Genomic DNA, 12,429 nt, shown 5'->3' with positions numbered 1-12,429 from the left:
TCCCCGTGCTAAAGCTGTGGTATTTGAATGAGCACACAAAACCTCAGGAGGTTGCTTCTTCGCCATAGTGTAGGATGTTTTGATGCAGAGAAGCACCCATCGTGAGATGGTACGCTTCTGCACCGCCTTCCCTTTCTTCTCACCCACATACCCAACAAAAAGTCCATGCAGAAATCTTTAGTGCTTTAAAGGTAGAACGCCAAGGCTTTTTTTGGATCCAGACGGTGGAGTCTCTTCTGCTCATGAGAAGGATGTGGGGGTGCGTAAAAAGTAGGCAAAGTGATGGATTGGCCCACATGAAAAGGCATGACAAACTTGGGAAGAAAGGAGGCCCTTATGCATAGCACTACCTTATCAGGATGTACAGACAAGAATGGAGGCTTGGAAGAAAGAGCCTGAAGCTCACTCACTCTGTGAGCAGAAGCAATAGCCACCAGGAAGACAGTTTTGAGGGTAAGGAGCCGCAAGGGACAATTGCGTAATGGCTCAAAGGGAGCACACATCAAATAAGTAAGGACAAGATTGAGATCCAACTGAGGCAGGATAAATGCATTTGGGGGATACAAGTGGGTTAGACCTTTAAGAATTTTGCCTACAATAGGGGATTTGGTAAGAGAAGGTTGATCTGGCAATGTAAGAAAAGCCAAGAAAGCTGAGTGTCCAAAGCAGAACCTTGAGGGGCTAGTGAAAGAATAAATAAGAGAACCTCAGAAATAGGGGCAGATAAAGGATCAACGGATTTGTCCATGCACCATTCCACAAATTTGTGCCAATGACAGGCGTATACCGTTTTGGTGGAGGGACACCTAGCTGCCAAGAAAACATCACACACTTCAGGCGGAAGATCAAAAGCAGTCAACTGCTGCTGCTCAATCTCCACGCAGAAAGGCAGAGTCTGGACAGGTTTGGGTGAAGAACCATCCCCTGCCACAAAAGACTCTAAGAGGCAGTCTGATTGGAGGATACATGGCCATGCTCAGTAGCTCTGGGCACCAAACTCTTTGTGCCCAGTACGGAGCCACAAGAATGACTTGGGACTGTTTTTTCTTGATCTTCTTGAGAACTCTGGGCAGAAGTAGTATCGGTGGGAAGGCGTACAGCAGAGGTTCCCAATCTGTGCGCTGTGGCACCCTGGTGCGCCTCCAAAACTACCCAGGGGCGCCACAACATAAAGCCTCAATATTCAGAGTGCAATTTCTTTCGTTTTTCAAGCTGGCTTTCAAACATGTTTTGCTAAGATGAAACTCCCTCTAGTACCACTAGATGGCAGTGCGACATACAAAATAGCACAGGAGTTGCTCCTATCTGTCAGAACAGTTAACACAAACTATGAGCAATGCAGAAATAAAAACAGAGGCACGTGTTGGACTTAAGTATGTACGGTGTCACTTTTAAGGAAATTGTGGTATTGTTTTAATAATATATTTTATTTAATCCTGAAGGGCACTGTTTTTAGCCTTGTTAATGTTAGTTGGTGGGAAGACGTTTGAACATCTTTTGTAGTGTATGAATAAGTTCTTATAACTATGATAGTATGCAACATGTTTAATGCATAAATGTGTTTTTACTTTTTTGATATGGTGGGATGTAGACCTCCATCGGAGTTTTGTACCATAGTAAGAACTGAATTGACACGGACTGTGACACACGACTATAGTGAGAAGGAATCAGAGACTGCAGACACATACTGAGGTCTGAGACAGGAGAGTGCAATGACTCCATCAGACGCTAGACGAGTCAGAAGCAGAGTTAAGATAATTGTGGCTGCTGGAACATTTAGTAAAGTACTTTAGTAAAGTACTTGAAAGTGAAATATAGTAGAGCTGAATAGTGGAGCTGCATTCTTATATATCAAAAGTGGCTCCTTGACAACTAGAATGACTTGAAGGAGAGCTCCCTGTGCTGGAGGCAATTTTTAAGGAACAAAACACAGTTTTAAAGAAAATCATTATGCAGACCACAGTGCTGAACAGTATCTGTCTTAACCAATGAAAGTTTTTTAAATTTTTTTTATTAAACAACTGTTATTTTTTTTTATTTTGCTACATCTATGATTATAATACCTTCATAGTTCCTACCAAGTATTTTTGAGGGAACAAAATGGAAGAACTCCAGAGGCCGGGCTTCTAAATCCCCGCCCCCCCCCCACTCCCCTACTCCCCTACTCCCCCACTCGCTAAAACAAAAATAACACAGTGGGGAGCCGCAGCCAACTGCCAATAGGTCAAGGGAGCCACGGGTCAAAAAAGTTTGGGGACCACTGGCGTACAGGAGGCCTGGGCTCCACTCGATACGGAAGGCGTCGCTGAGCGAGAACCATCTTGGAAACTCCATTGCGCAAAACTGCAGATGTTGAGTGCTCTCTGTGGAGGCAAATCGATCTAACCAAGGCTGGTGTTGTCCGTGAACACCTGCACAACTTTCCCTTGGAGAAAGGAAGGAATGCTTTCAATGTAAGTTGAATCGCCTGGAGCTCCAAAAGACTGATGTGGTGCTCTGACTCCACTGGAGACCAGAGGCCTCTGATCTCCGCCTCTCCCATGTGGCCACCCAATCCCAGAAGTGACCCATCTGTCACAACTGTGAGATCTGGTTGGGGAAGGGAGCGGGATCTGCCGTGGACCCAATCTGGATTAGAATGCCACCACTGCAGATTTTTCACAGTCCCGTCCGAGATCTGGACCATGTCGGTGAGATTCCCCTGGTGCTGTGTCCACCTGAACTTCAAGTCCCACTACGGAGCCCGCATATGCCATCTGGCATTTGGTACTAATAAGATGCAGGGGGTCATGAGGCCCAGCAACCTCAGTCATTCTCACCAAAACCCGGGAGAGAGGCTGAAACATCAGAATCATAGCCCGAATATCCAGGACTCGCTGATCGAGAGGATAGGCCCGAAATTACGCTGTGTCCAGAACCGCTACGATGAAAGGGCGTGTCTGAGAAGGAGTCAGGTGTGACTTGTTTATAGTGAACCTCAACGAATGCAGAAGGTTCATTGTGGTCTGAAGGTGGGAGATGACTTTCTGGGGCATGTCCGCCTTCAACAGCCAGTCGTCGAGGTAGGGAAAGACTGAAATTCCTGACCTGCGCAAATGAGTTGCAACCACCACCATCACTTTTGTGAACACCCATGGGGTTCTGGTAAGGCCGAAGGGGAGCATATTAAACTGAAAGTGCTCGTGACCTACCACAAATTGTAGATAACGTCTGTGGGCAGCCAAGACTGGGATATGAAAATAAGCAACTTGTAAGTCCAATGCCACCATCCAGTCTCCTGGGTCCAAGGCAGAAAGGACTCGAGCCAAGGTGAGCAGTTTGAACTGCCCCTTCCTGAGGAAGAGACTGAGGGTTCTGAGGTTGAGGATAGGACACAGGCCCTTGTTCTTTTTGGGCACCAGAAAGTAGTGGTACTAGCAACCACAGCCTACTTCTGGCGCAGGAACCCTCTCTATAGTCCCCTTGGCCAAAAGAGCCATAACGTACTCACTGAGAAGCGCTAAATAATCATCCGCTAGAGTAGGCATGACTAGAGGGGAAGTCTTTTAGGTGAGAGATTAGCCCGTTCGGGACAATCTGCAAAACCCACCTCTACGTTGTGATGGATTCCCAGTGGGGTTGGTGATGGCTTATCCTGCCACCAACTGGTCTGAAATGGTGGTGGTGAGGGGTGGGGTGGGGGGGGGGGGGGGGGGGGGTATGGTATTATGGTGGACAAGGAAGGTTTGGAGGCTGCAGCCGGGGCGGGGGTGGACTGGGCAGACCTCTGGTTCCCTGTCCCATGAGCCCGTGGGATTCCTCGTCTCCGGCCTCGCAGGGGCTGCACAGCACCGTGGCTAGGAAGGGGACAAGACATGACTGGTGGTGTTACTCAACACCTTTTGGAGTTTATGTCCTATGACAATGACCTCCTTGGAGTCGCTTTGCTTTCCAGCTCCACGATTGCCATAGCGTCGGAGCCCTCCCCTGGCCTGAGGTCCGTTTCTTCAAGGTTTTCTTCCTCACTTGAGAGCCCTAGCTCCTCATGTGAAATTTGCTTCTGTATCTATGCCTTGGCGTAGAATGGCCATCTTTGTTTTCCTCTTTTTTTTTTTGTTGAAACTCTGCACATGCTGTTCACCCATCCAAGCGGTGACCCTTCAGCAAACCAAGGTTACAGACTTCCCGGCTACCTTTCTGGGTGAACTTGGGGTAGAACTTCAGCCGCAATCTAAAGGAGTGTATTTCATACCCTTTTTCATTCAGAAATCCACATAGTCAAGGTCTTCACTCTGGAAAAACATTTTAATTTTGGTGTTTCCCTTGAGCCCTCGACATTACAGCTGTGTTCTTCAGTTACCCACTGTTTTTTGGTGGTATCCTTGAAATATCACTTTCTAGTTTCTTCAACTCCGGAGCTCCATGCAATGCTTCCAGGCCAAACAGCAGAAAAAAAACATGTGAAGAAAGCATATGTCCGACATCATCTGAGGAAAGATACAGCACCAAATGGTCAAGTATTTGATGACAAGGCTAAAAGACTACAGGAGAATCCAGATCCAACCACAACAACCATTACCTTGACAGATTAATACGCGGTTTGTGAATCCAGAAAACATTAATGCCGCAAAAAAATTAAACACGGAGAAAAACACTGCTTATTTTAGTATAAGATAAAGTTAGTATTAACAATTACTGTGTGTGTGGTCCTAGGAAATCACAATGGTATGCCAACAACACTGCCTTACATTTATAATTATATCCCTTACCTCTGCTGGTGATTTTCTGATGTGCTTACAAAGGTTTATGCTTTGAAGGTAGCATTCAATGCATGATACTTCAGAGAAGAATGAAATGGTTACTTACCAGTAGGTGTAGTTTTCCAGACTGAAGAGGTTTTTTTGGATTCACATGCTGTGCCTCTATTCGTGCCATCTAGTGGTTTGGTCCAGAATCATGTTGTGTTCTTTCCTATTTTTTTTTATTTTAATGTGGGTGCTGTTGACTACCATATCGTGGTAAGGTCATCCCCTGTGTGACACTGGATGGCACCCTGGAAGTTCCTGTGCATGGTCACCATCTTAAGATGCCAGAAGAAAAAAATATTTTGATCTATTTATAACATTCCTTTTTCATGAAGTATTGTTCACCTCGCTTGTCGCGCTAATCCCTATTTCCGGGGAGGAGGAGGGTCCCACGTGAATCCAGAAAGCTCTTCTGACTGCACAACTACTCCTACTGGTAAGCAACCATTTCGATTAGCAGCATGAACCCTTTTCTTCATTTACATGCTGTGCATCTGATTACGTAGCAGTGTTCGGTTCCATAAGTAGGTTAGGTTGAATTGTGGTAGAGTTGGCAAACAGGTTTTATAGCCCTCTGTACCACCTGTGCCTCTATCTGGATGTCCACACAGTAGTGTTTTGTGAAGATATGTGGGGATGACAGAGTCGCAGCTATACAGATGTTGCTAATGGGTATGTTTCTTACAAATACTAGGATTGTGCCCTTCTTCCTGGCTGAGTGTGCCCCGGGAAGTGTGGATAAACTTCCTGCCCTTGTTTAGCAGGCTGGATAGTTTGCGCTATCCACCTTGCGATCTCCCACCTACACTACAAGTGTGCTCTTGCTTGACCAGGCAAAAGAGATGAAGAGCTGGTTCCCATTCAGAATTTTCTCCGACTCTTGTAGGTAGTATATGAGTGCTCTTTGCACAGCCAATTGCTGCTATGCCGTTTCACCCCGTGGCTTCGGACTCTGGAAAAAGGCATGCAGTTGGATAATGTGGTTGACATGGAATTGAGCTACCACCTTTGGTGTTTGTTCACTTGTCCTTATGGATTTTAAGGTATGGTTTTCTTGGATCAGGAGTGCTTGTAGCTCATTAACACTGTGCAGTGATGTAATCGGTTCTAGAAATGCTGTTTTTATGGTTAAGAACTTCAGTTCCGTTTTGCACATTGCCTCAAATGGCTCTTTCCTCAGCTGTGTGAGTAGTGTCCAGGTTCCACAATGGCATCTCTACTGATCTTGGTGGTGCCACTCCTTTTTATCCCTCAAGGAATCTTTTTACTACTGTTAAGAGTGAAAAGGCTTCTCCCTGCTACTCCTTGTGTGTATGTGACTTTGGTGGCCAAGTGGGCCTTTAGTGATGTGTAGGTCAGGCTCCTGACCAGTAGATGGGTGAGGTATGTTAGTGCCATAATATGATCTGTCCTTGTCTGCATTTCTGGTTGTTTGTGCACCAGTGAATGTTTCTGCTCCATTAGTCCTTTACACTTTCTAGTGCTTGGCTTTATTGCCTCATTCGATTTAGTGTTCTGGGCATTTTGTGTTTTCTGGACTTGTGAAAAGTTCTATGCTTGGTGTGCCCCAGCGTTTAAATACACTGTCCAATATTTTCTGCTTTATCTCTCAATTGTCAGAGGTGTTTTTTTGTCTGCTCAATCTGTCAGCATCTGCATTTTGTTTCTCTGGGAGGTGTATTATTATCAGGGTTGTTTTGTGTTCATTTGAATTCTGTTTCAACAGCAGGAAAGACTTTCTTTCTCCGTGCTTGCTGAGGTAGAACATTGTCATTGTGTTGTACATCTGGATCAGTACTGTCTTTCCCCTTCGGTGCACCTGGAAAGCTAGCAGCGATAAGACAGTCTTTAGTTCCAGGTAGTTTATGAGCTTCGTGGCGTCCGCAGGCCTCCAGAGTCTCTTGAACTTCAGACTGTCCATATGTGCTCCCTAGCCCTTGTGGGATGCATCTGTTATTATGCTGAGAGCCTGAAAGTCTCCCTATCCTCAAGTTTTCAGGTCCACCCTTCTATTTCTTTTTATACCCTTGTTATCACAACCACTAGATCCTCACAATACTTGTGGCTTGTGACTACCCGCTGCAGATCCATTCCTATAGGCATCGCATATGCAGTCTCGCATACGGTATGAGGGTGAAGCATAAAGCCAGCATGCACCATAAATTTAATGTCAGTCCTCATAGTCAGAGACTGTACCTTCTGGAAGAGATAGCTCAGCTATGGCTACCACCCTCTTGGCGACTGGGTATGCCCACTCTGTTTTTGAATATAGGGTTGCCCCCAGCAATACCTTCACCTGCTCCCAGTATGGTGATGATGCCTTATAGTTTATGGAAAACTAGGGCACTGTAGCACGTTGATAACTCTATGTGTTGGTGGCATTTTCGTTTGGAGTTTGCCTTTACCAGCCAATCTTCCAGGCATGGGTAGATATGTATACCCTGTCTTTTCAATTTTGCAGCCACTGCCACTAGGCATTTCATAAACATCATTGGTGTAGATTTTATGCCAAAGAGTAGTACTCTGAATTGGTAGTGTACCTTGTCCACGACAAACATTAGGTACTTCTTGTTGTGGCAGAACATAAAGGCGGTATTGTAGTGGATCCATTTTGGTTTTATTGGGAATCAGGAGATAGCTTAGGCTTCTGACTTGCAGGCCTGTGCCCCCGTCACCTAGTGACTTTTAACCTACTCAGCTTGCTCTGTTTTAGCACATTTATTTAAATATTTCTTCTAAAAATGGCTGCAATGTTTATAGTTAGGACGATGTTTTGATTTCACATTCAGTGCCACTCTGAAGGCTTCACTATCAGCGTAAAAGACAAGTGATGTACGTAGGCATTCACATCATGTACTTTCCCACTTACATGTGACAGTAACATAATGTACTTTACAGGTAATTGCTTATATTTTTGCCACCCCAAGCATGCCTTCTTATCTATTGTTTGGGAACATACCTGCACCAGGGTCCTACAAGGTCTGTATAAATACATCTCAAGCAGACAAGGTTATTAGAGGGATTCCTACCAGATGCCATCAAAGCTATCTATGCTACACGTCACCTTGATGCAGACCCAGCCTTTGTGTCCCCAGAGTCTGATCTAGACTCCTAATTCCAAGCTAACAATGGTTTGCGGGGACTCTTCTCATGGACATGGTACTGGCAGATTAGGTTTACCACACCAATCTCTCTTTAGGTTAGAGCTTAGGGTATCAGGGCCTATTTCACATCTCATGTCATTGCAAGATGGTGGGTCTTTATATTCATGACTCATTTTTACAGTTCTGTTTCTTGCATTGTTAATTTTCCTAATCATTGCAGCACATACATTTTACAGTAGATTGCAGTCTTGTTAATAAAACCTATTGAAAACTTTACTGCATTTCTTTCATTGCCTGTGTGCGACTCAGACTTGTTGCTCATGTGAGAAAAGGGGTAATCTCCGTTTAACCACGACTTCCCTGAGATGTCGCACTCTTGAGTCCATGTGTAAAGGCTGCCACAAATCACCTTTTACTATTTGGGTGTTTGGTGAGGTACTGCTTGTGAGCCGGGAGGGTTGGGCAGACAGTTGCAACCTGTTTTAGGATTGGCTTAGTCGCCTACAAACAAAAATGCGGTCATCCCTAAACCAGCAGTTTTGCCTAGAGCAGTGGTTCCCAACATGTGGTCCGGGGACCCGTGGGGGTCCGCGAAGCCTCCACATGGGGGTCCGCGACTGCTTAGAAAATTAAATAATATTAACAGATTAAATCCCCATCTTACAGTAATGACTCAGTGTAGGGTGTGGGGGGGAGGGAATTCTAATAATGATTTAGTGGGGGTCCCTGGGTTCCAGTAATGATAAAGTGGGGGTCCACAGAAGTCAAAAGGTTGGGAACCACTGGCCTAGAGCAAGAGTAGAACTATGACAGTTTTTTTCATGACCTTCTGCTGCCTCTTAAATTTCCGGCCATGTGTAGCTCATCGATGGGGTCCCTTTTTGTGTTCTTTGGTTCTTCACATGACCTCCGGTGCTTTTCTGTTTTTTCTTGTGACAAACCACTATCTTTTTCTCCAGTTTTTCCATAGATTATTCAGAGTTCATGCCTTGTGCTTCCAGACGCAAAAACAGAAAAAAAGAACCTTAAGCTGGGGAATTTGCACCAGTACGTTCAGGGCGACGTCACACAGGGGATGGACTTACAAACATATAATGGTCGATGACAGCCACATAAATGAAGAAAAAAAAGAAAGAAAGAAAGGTAAGAGAAGAGGACGAAAAACACAAACCCCTAGATAGTGGAATAGATGCACAGCAAGTGAATCAAGGATTCATGCTACAAAACTGCAATGTTTATGCAAAGGATTAATAGGTTTTCAAAAACAATCTGCATGCATGGATCAGCCTGGTGTAGTTCACCCTTGGTAATGCGTAATGCCACTGGTAAAGACCAAGGCAAGCATTTCAAATTGCATGGCTCACTAACATAGTACTTTAATGTAGACATTTTCCTAATTAAAAAGGTCTAAGTAGAACACACCTTGGTGAGGAAAAATCCAGTTAAATCAAAGCATTAAATAAATGTGTTAAATATGCTGTATGATAACAGAACTGTTTAACTGAGAAAATGTGATTTATACATTCTGGTGTACAACTGCTGAAAACGTATTATAGCACAAAGTTAACCACTGGAGCATTTACCACAGCGTTGCACTTACTTTGGCCTCTGTAAGACATAAGTTAAAAGGAATGTTCGTAGTGATTCAATGCTACTTTTCTCCAAAAGAACCCACTCTCGCACAACTGCTTCCATTATCGCTGTGGCTGCTTGAAAAAGGACGTAGTCCACTTTGCTAGTTTCTGTCAAGAGAACAAATTGATTTTAGAGATGCTAAGCTCATGATGTGGCAAAATTGAGTAAAGACATAGGACATTTTCCATCTCTAGGAAAAGGATACATTTGAATGCAAATTTTAAACTGGTTTGCACAACACACTATTAATTACTCCCTACTATCTTAAGATGCTTATAATCACTCACTGCAACTTGGCAGCTACATTTTGCTCTTTATCACTGTATAATGCTATATATCCCTCTACATTTATCCCCTGAAAAGAGCAACAGAGGAGTATGCAAAAATTGTAAACACGTTCCAAAAGCAGCTTTTGGCATTTCACCAGAGGTTGATGGGAGGCATAACAACCTATCTTCTTAACCATTTCCTGCCTCTTCCTGGACGACCCTCATATGCTTGTTTGCATGTAAGCCAGGTCCCCCATCACTTGATTTGTCTAGACGCTCCATATTTGTTGCAAACAGGTATTGTGACACAGAGGCATGCATCAGTGCACCCCCCTCCCCCACCCCGGCTCCAAACACTGCCATGGCAATCCCAGTGAAGTACAAGTTCTCTCAACAGTACCACCTTCACAAGCCACGAGGAGGACTCCCCTATCATCTACATGGAATCCATCAAATGCACCACATCCACAGAGAACACTAGTGAATTCATGGAACACCTCTACTTCTAGCTGCAAATCTAAAAAGCAGTCACCCTGAACGGAACCCTTCCCTATCGACCACATGGACCAGGAGCATAAAATAACTGCAAACGTAGTTACTGGCACTTTATTGGATTGGTATTTATGGATTTTTGGTTGAAAATAAATGCTGCTAAAGTTTTTCAGCAGCATTACATGGTTTTTGTAGGCCTTGAAGAAGTCCAAGAGATGGACCAAACACATGTTGGTTGAATTCTTCCTGTGATCAAGAACATCAACATATTAGTGTTACTGATTGATTGTTTTAAATAATTGTATGGATCTGTTGACATTGTCTCCTTTGAGATGCTTAGTAAAGTACTGATATTTAGTTCTAATTGTTGAATTCTTCATAATATTAATGTTGTTGTACACATACTAGACATTACAACTTGTGCAGTTTTTTTTACGCTCCTGGATAACATTATACTAGTTATACATCATATCAGCTACGAGTGCTCCGCTATCTTTTTGTATACTCAAATTAATCTGTTCCTTCCTCACGGGAAGAACCAAAAGGGTTAGGCTGCTACTATATTATGGACTCCCATATAATAATGAGACTGTTGGACTTGGGGGCGGCAGCACCTCTGCTTGTAGGCGACTGAGTCACTTCTACACCAGTTGGCAACTGTCTGCCCAACCCTCTTGGCTCTCTAGCAGCACCTCACCCAAACCCAAACAGTAAAGGTGATTTGTGGCAGCCAAGTGCATGGAACTCTGAAAAACCCTCAGAGAAATCAGGGTGAACAAGCCTGACCCTTTTCTCTCTACATGAAAGTCTTTTACACACACATAGGCAAGAAAGAGATGCAGAATAGTTTAATACATTTATTGAAAAGAGTGCAATCTACGATAAAATGCATGAGCTGTAATGAAGAGGATAGTGAGGAATAACAAAATCCAGATTGTGAAAACCAGATGTAAATATGAACAACACCCTACATATTATACTGACGTGACTATACAATTTCTACTTAGAAACTAATCTCTATCCCCTAGCGGGAGCATGGTGGTGCAAGCCAAATCTGTTCGTACAGTGTCCATGAGATGCACACCCCACCCCTGTTGGTACAAGGTTAGGCCTCCAGTCTCCAGACCAGGCTCCGTAGAGACACAAAGGCTGAGGTCGACTGCAAAAAGTCATGAAGTATGGATGGAAGATCCTGGCTGGAACCCCCTATAGTGCCATTTGTCCCACAAGATGTTTATGTGGGGGAAATGTTTTGTTCTTGCCCAGAAGCCGGACGCGGATATGTACCTAAGCGCTGGACTGTTTACGGAGTCTTGTGGCAGCAATACAAAATATTATCCTGTGTTCCTGCTAACGTAGGGTAAAAGAACATGATGAAAAATATGTCATACATAACACCGAGACCGACGCTCTTGCAAAATAGTGACTGATTATGAAAATAAAACATTGCTGAAAAGAAAAAAAAACATGCAGTGCTAAAATGAATACAATCAAATTAATGAAAAACAGAGCAGATTATATGGGTAAAGGGGGCCCAGGCCACAAGCCTACGTGTGGAAATAGAATATGTTTACAGTAACTCCATCTTGCAAACAACTCCCTCTTCTACAAAAAATATACGTGAGGCAGAAACAGACACCAGTAAAATGTGTGCTGAAACCGGAGTTTCAGTACGTGCTTGTCACAGGGTAGAGGTCGTGAATTTTGGTAAAAAAGAACACAAACGGGTCCAAGAAACAACCTACTGAGCTTGTACTCAGCTTAGCATATATGGCCTCAAAGGAAGTTAGTGGTTAGCCCAGAATGAATAACAGACACACTCAGTACAAAAAGAATGATGTGACTTTGATGATCAGCAGATGTACCTGTGGTGAGCAACGGAATGTGGCCGGAAGCAAACCACTGTATTTCAAATGTATATAAGGTATGCGCAGTCAGATATGCTTTGAGACTTGCTGAATGTGTCTTTGCAGGTTATATTTCAGCAGGGTTCCTGGCCGTAAATAAAAGGTGATCCTAAGAAACCAAGACAGAAGACTGGCATGGTTTTTAATGGGCAGAAGGAAATAAAAGTCCACATTTTGACACTGGCGAGCCTTAGCCAGGAGAATTCTTGAGGTTAGCCTGCCAGACCTCAGAGGGCAA

The 12,429-nt window shown here is 44.0% G+C and overlaps 1 protein-coding gene across 1 annotated transcript in view; it reads right to left on the bottom strand.

The window, feature by feature from the left end:
- The window catches only part of XPO4 (exportin 4), a 517,538-nt gene that overhangs the window by 449,993 nt on the left and 55,116 nt on the right, over positions 1 to 12,429 (bottom strand). Inside the window, exon 3 of the mRNA XM_069202267.1 lies at positions 9,489 to 9,630. Within this exon, the coding sequence (XP_069058368.1) occupies positions 9,489 to 9,630 (142 nt within the window). The remainder of the gene's footprint in view (positions 1 to 9,488; positions 9,631 to 12,429) is intronic.

The sequence above is a fragment of the Pleurodeles waltl genome, chromosome 8 (genome assembly GCF_031143425.1).
Source record: "Pleurodeles waltl isolate 20211129_DDA chromosome 8, aPleWal1.hap1.20221129, whole genome shotgun sequence".
Classification (NCBI taxonomy): domain Eukaryota; kingdom Metazoa; phylum Chordata; class Amphibia; order Caudata; family Salamandridae; genus Pleurodeles; species Pleurodeles waltl.
This window is presented reverse-complemented; position numbering and strand designations above follow the sequence as displayed.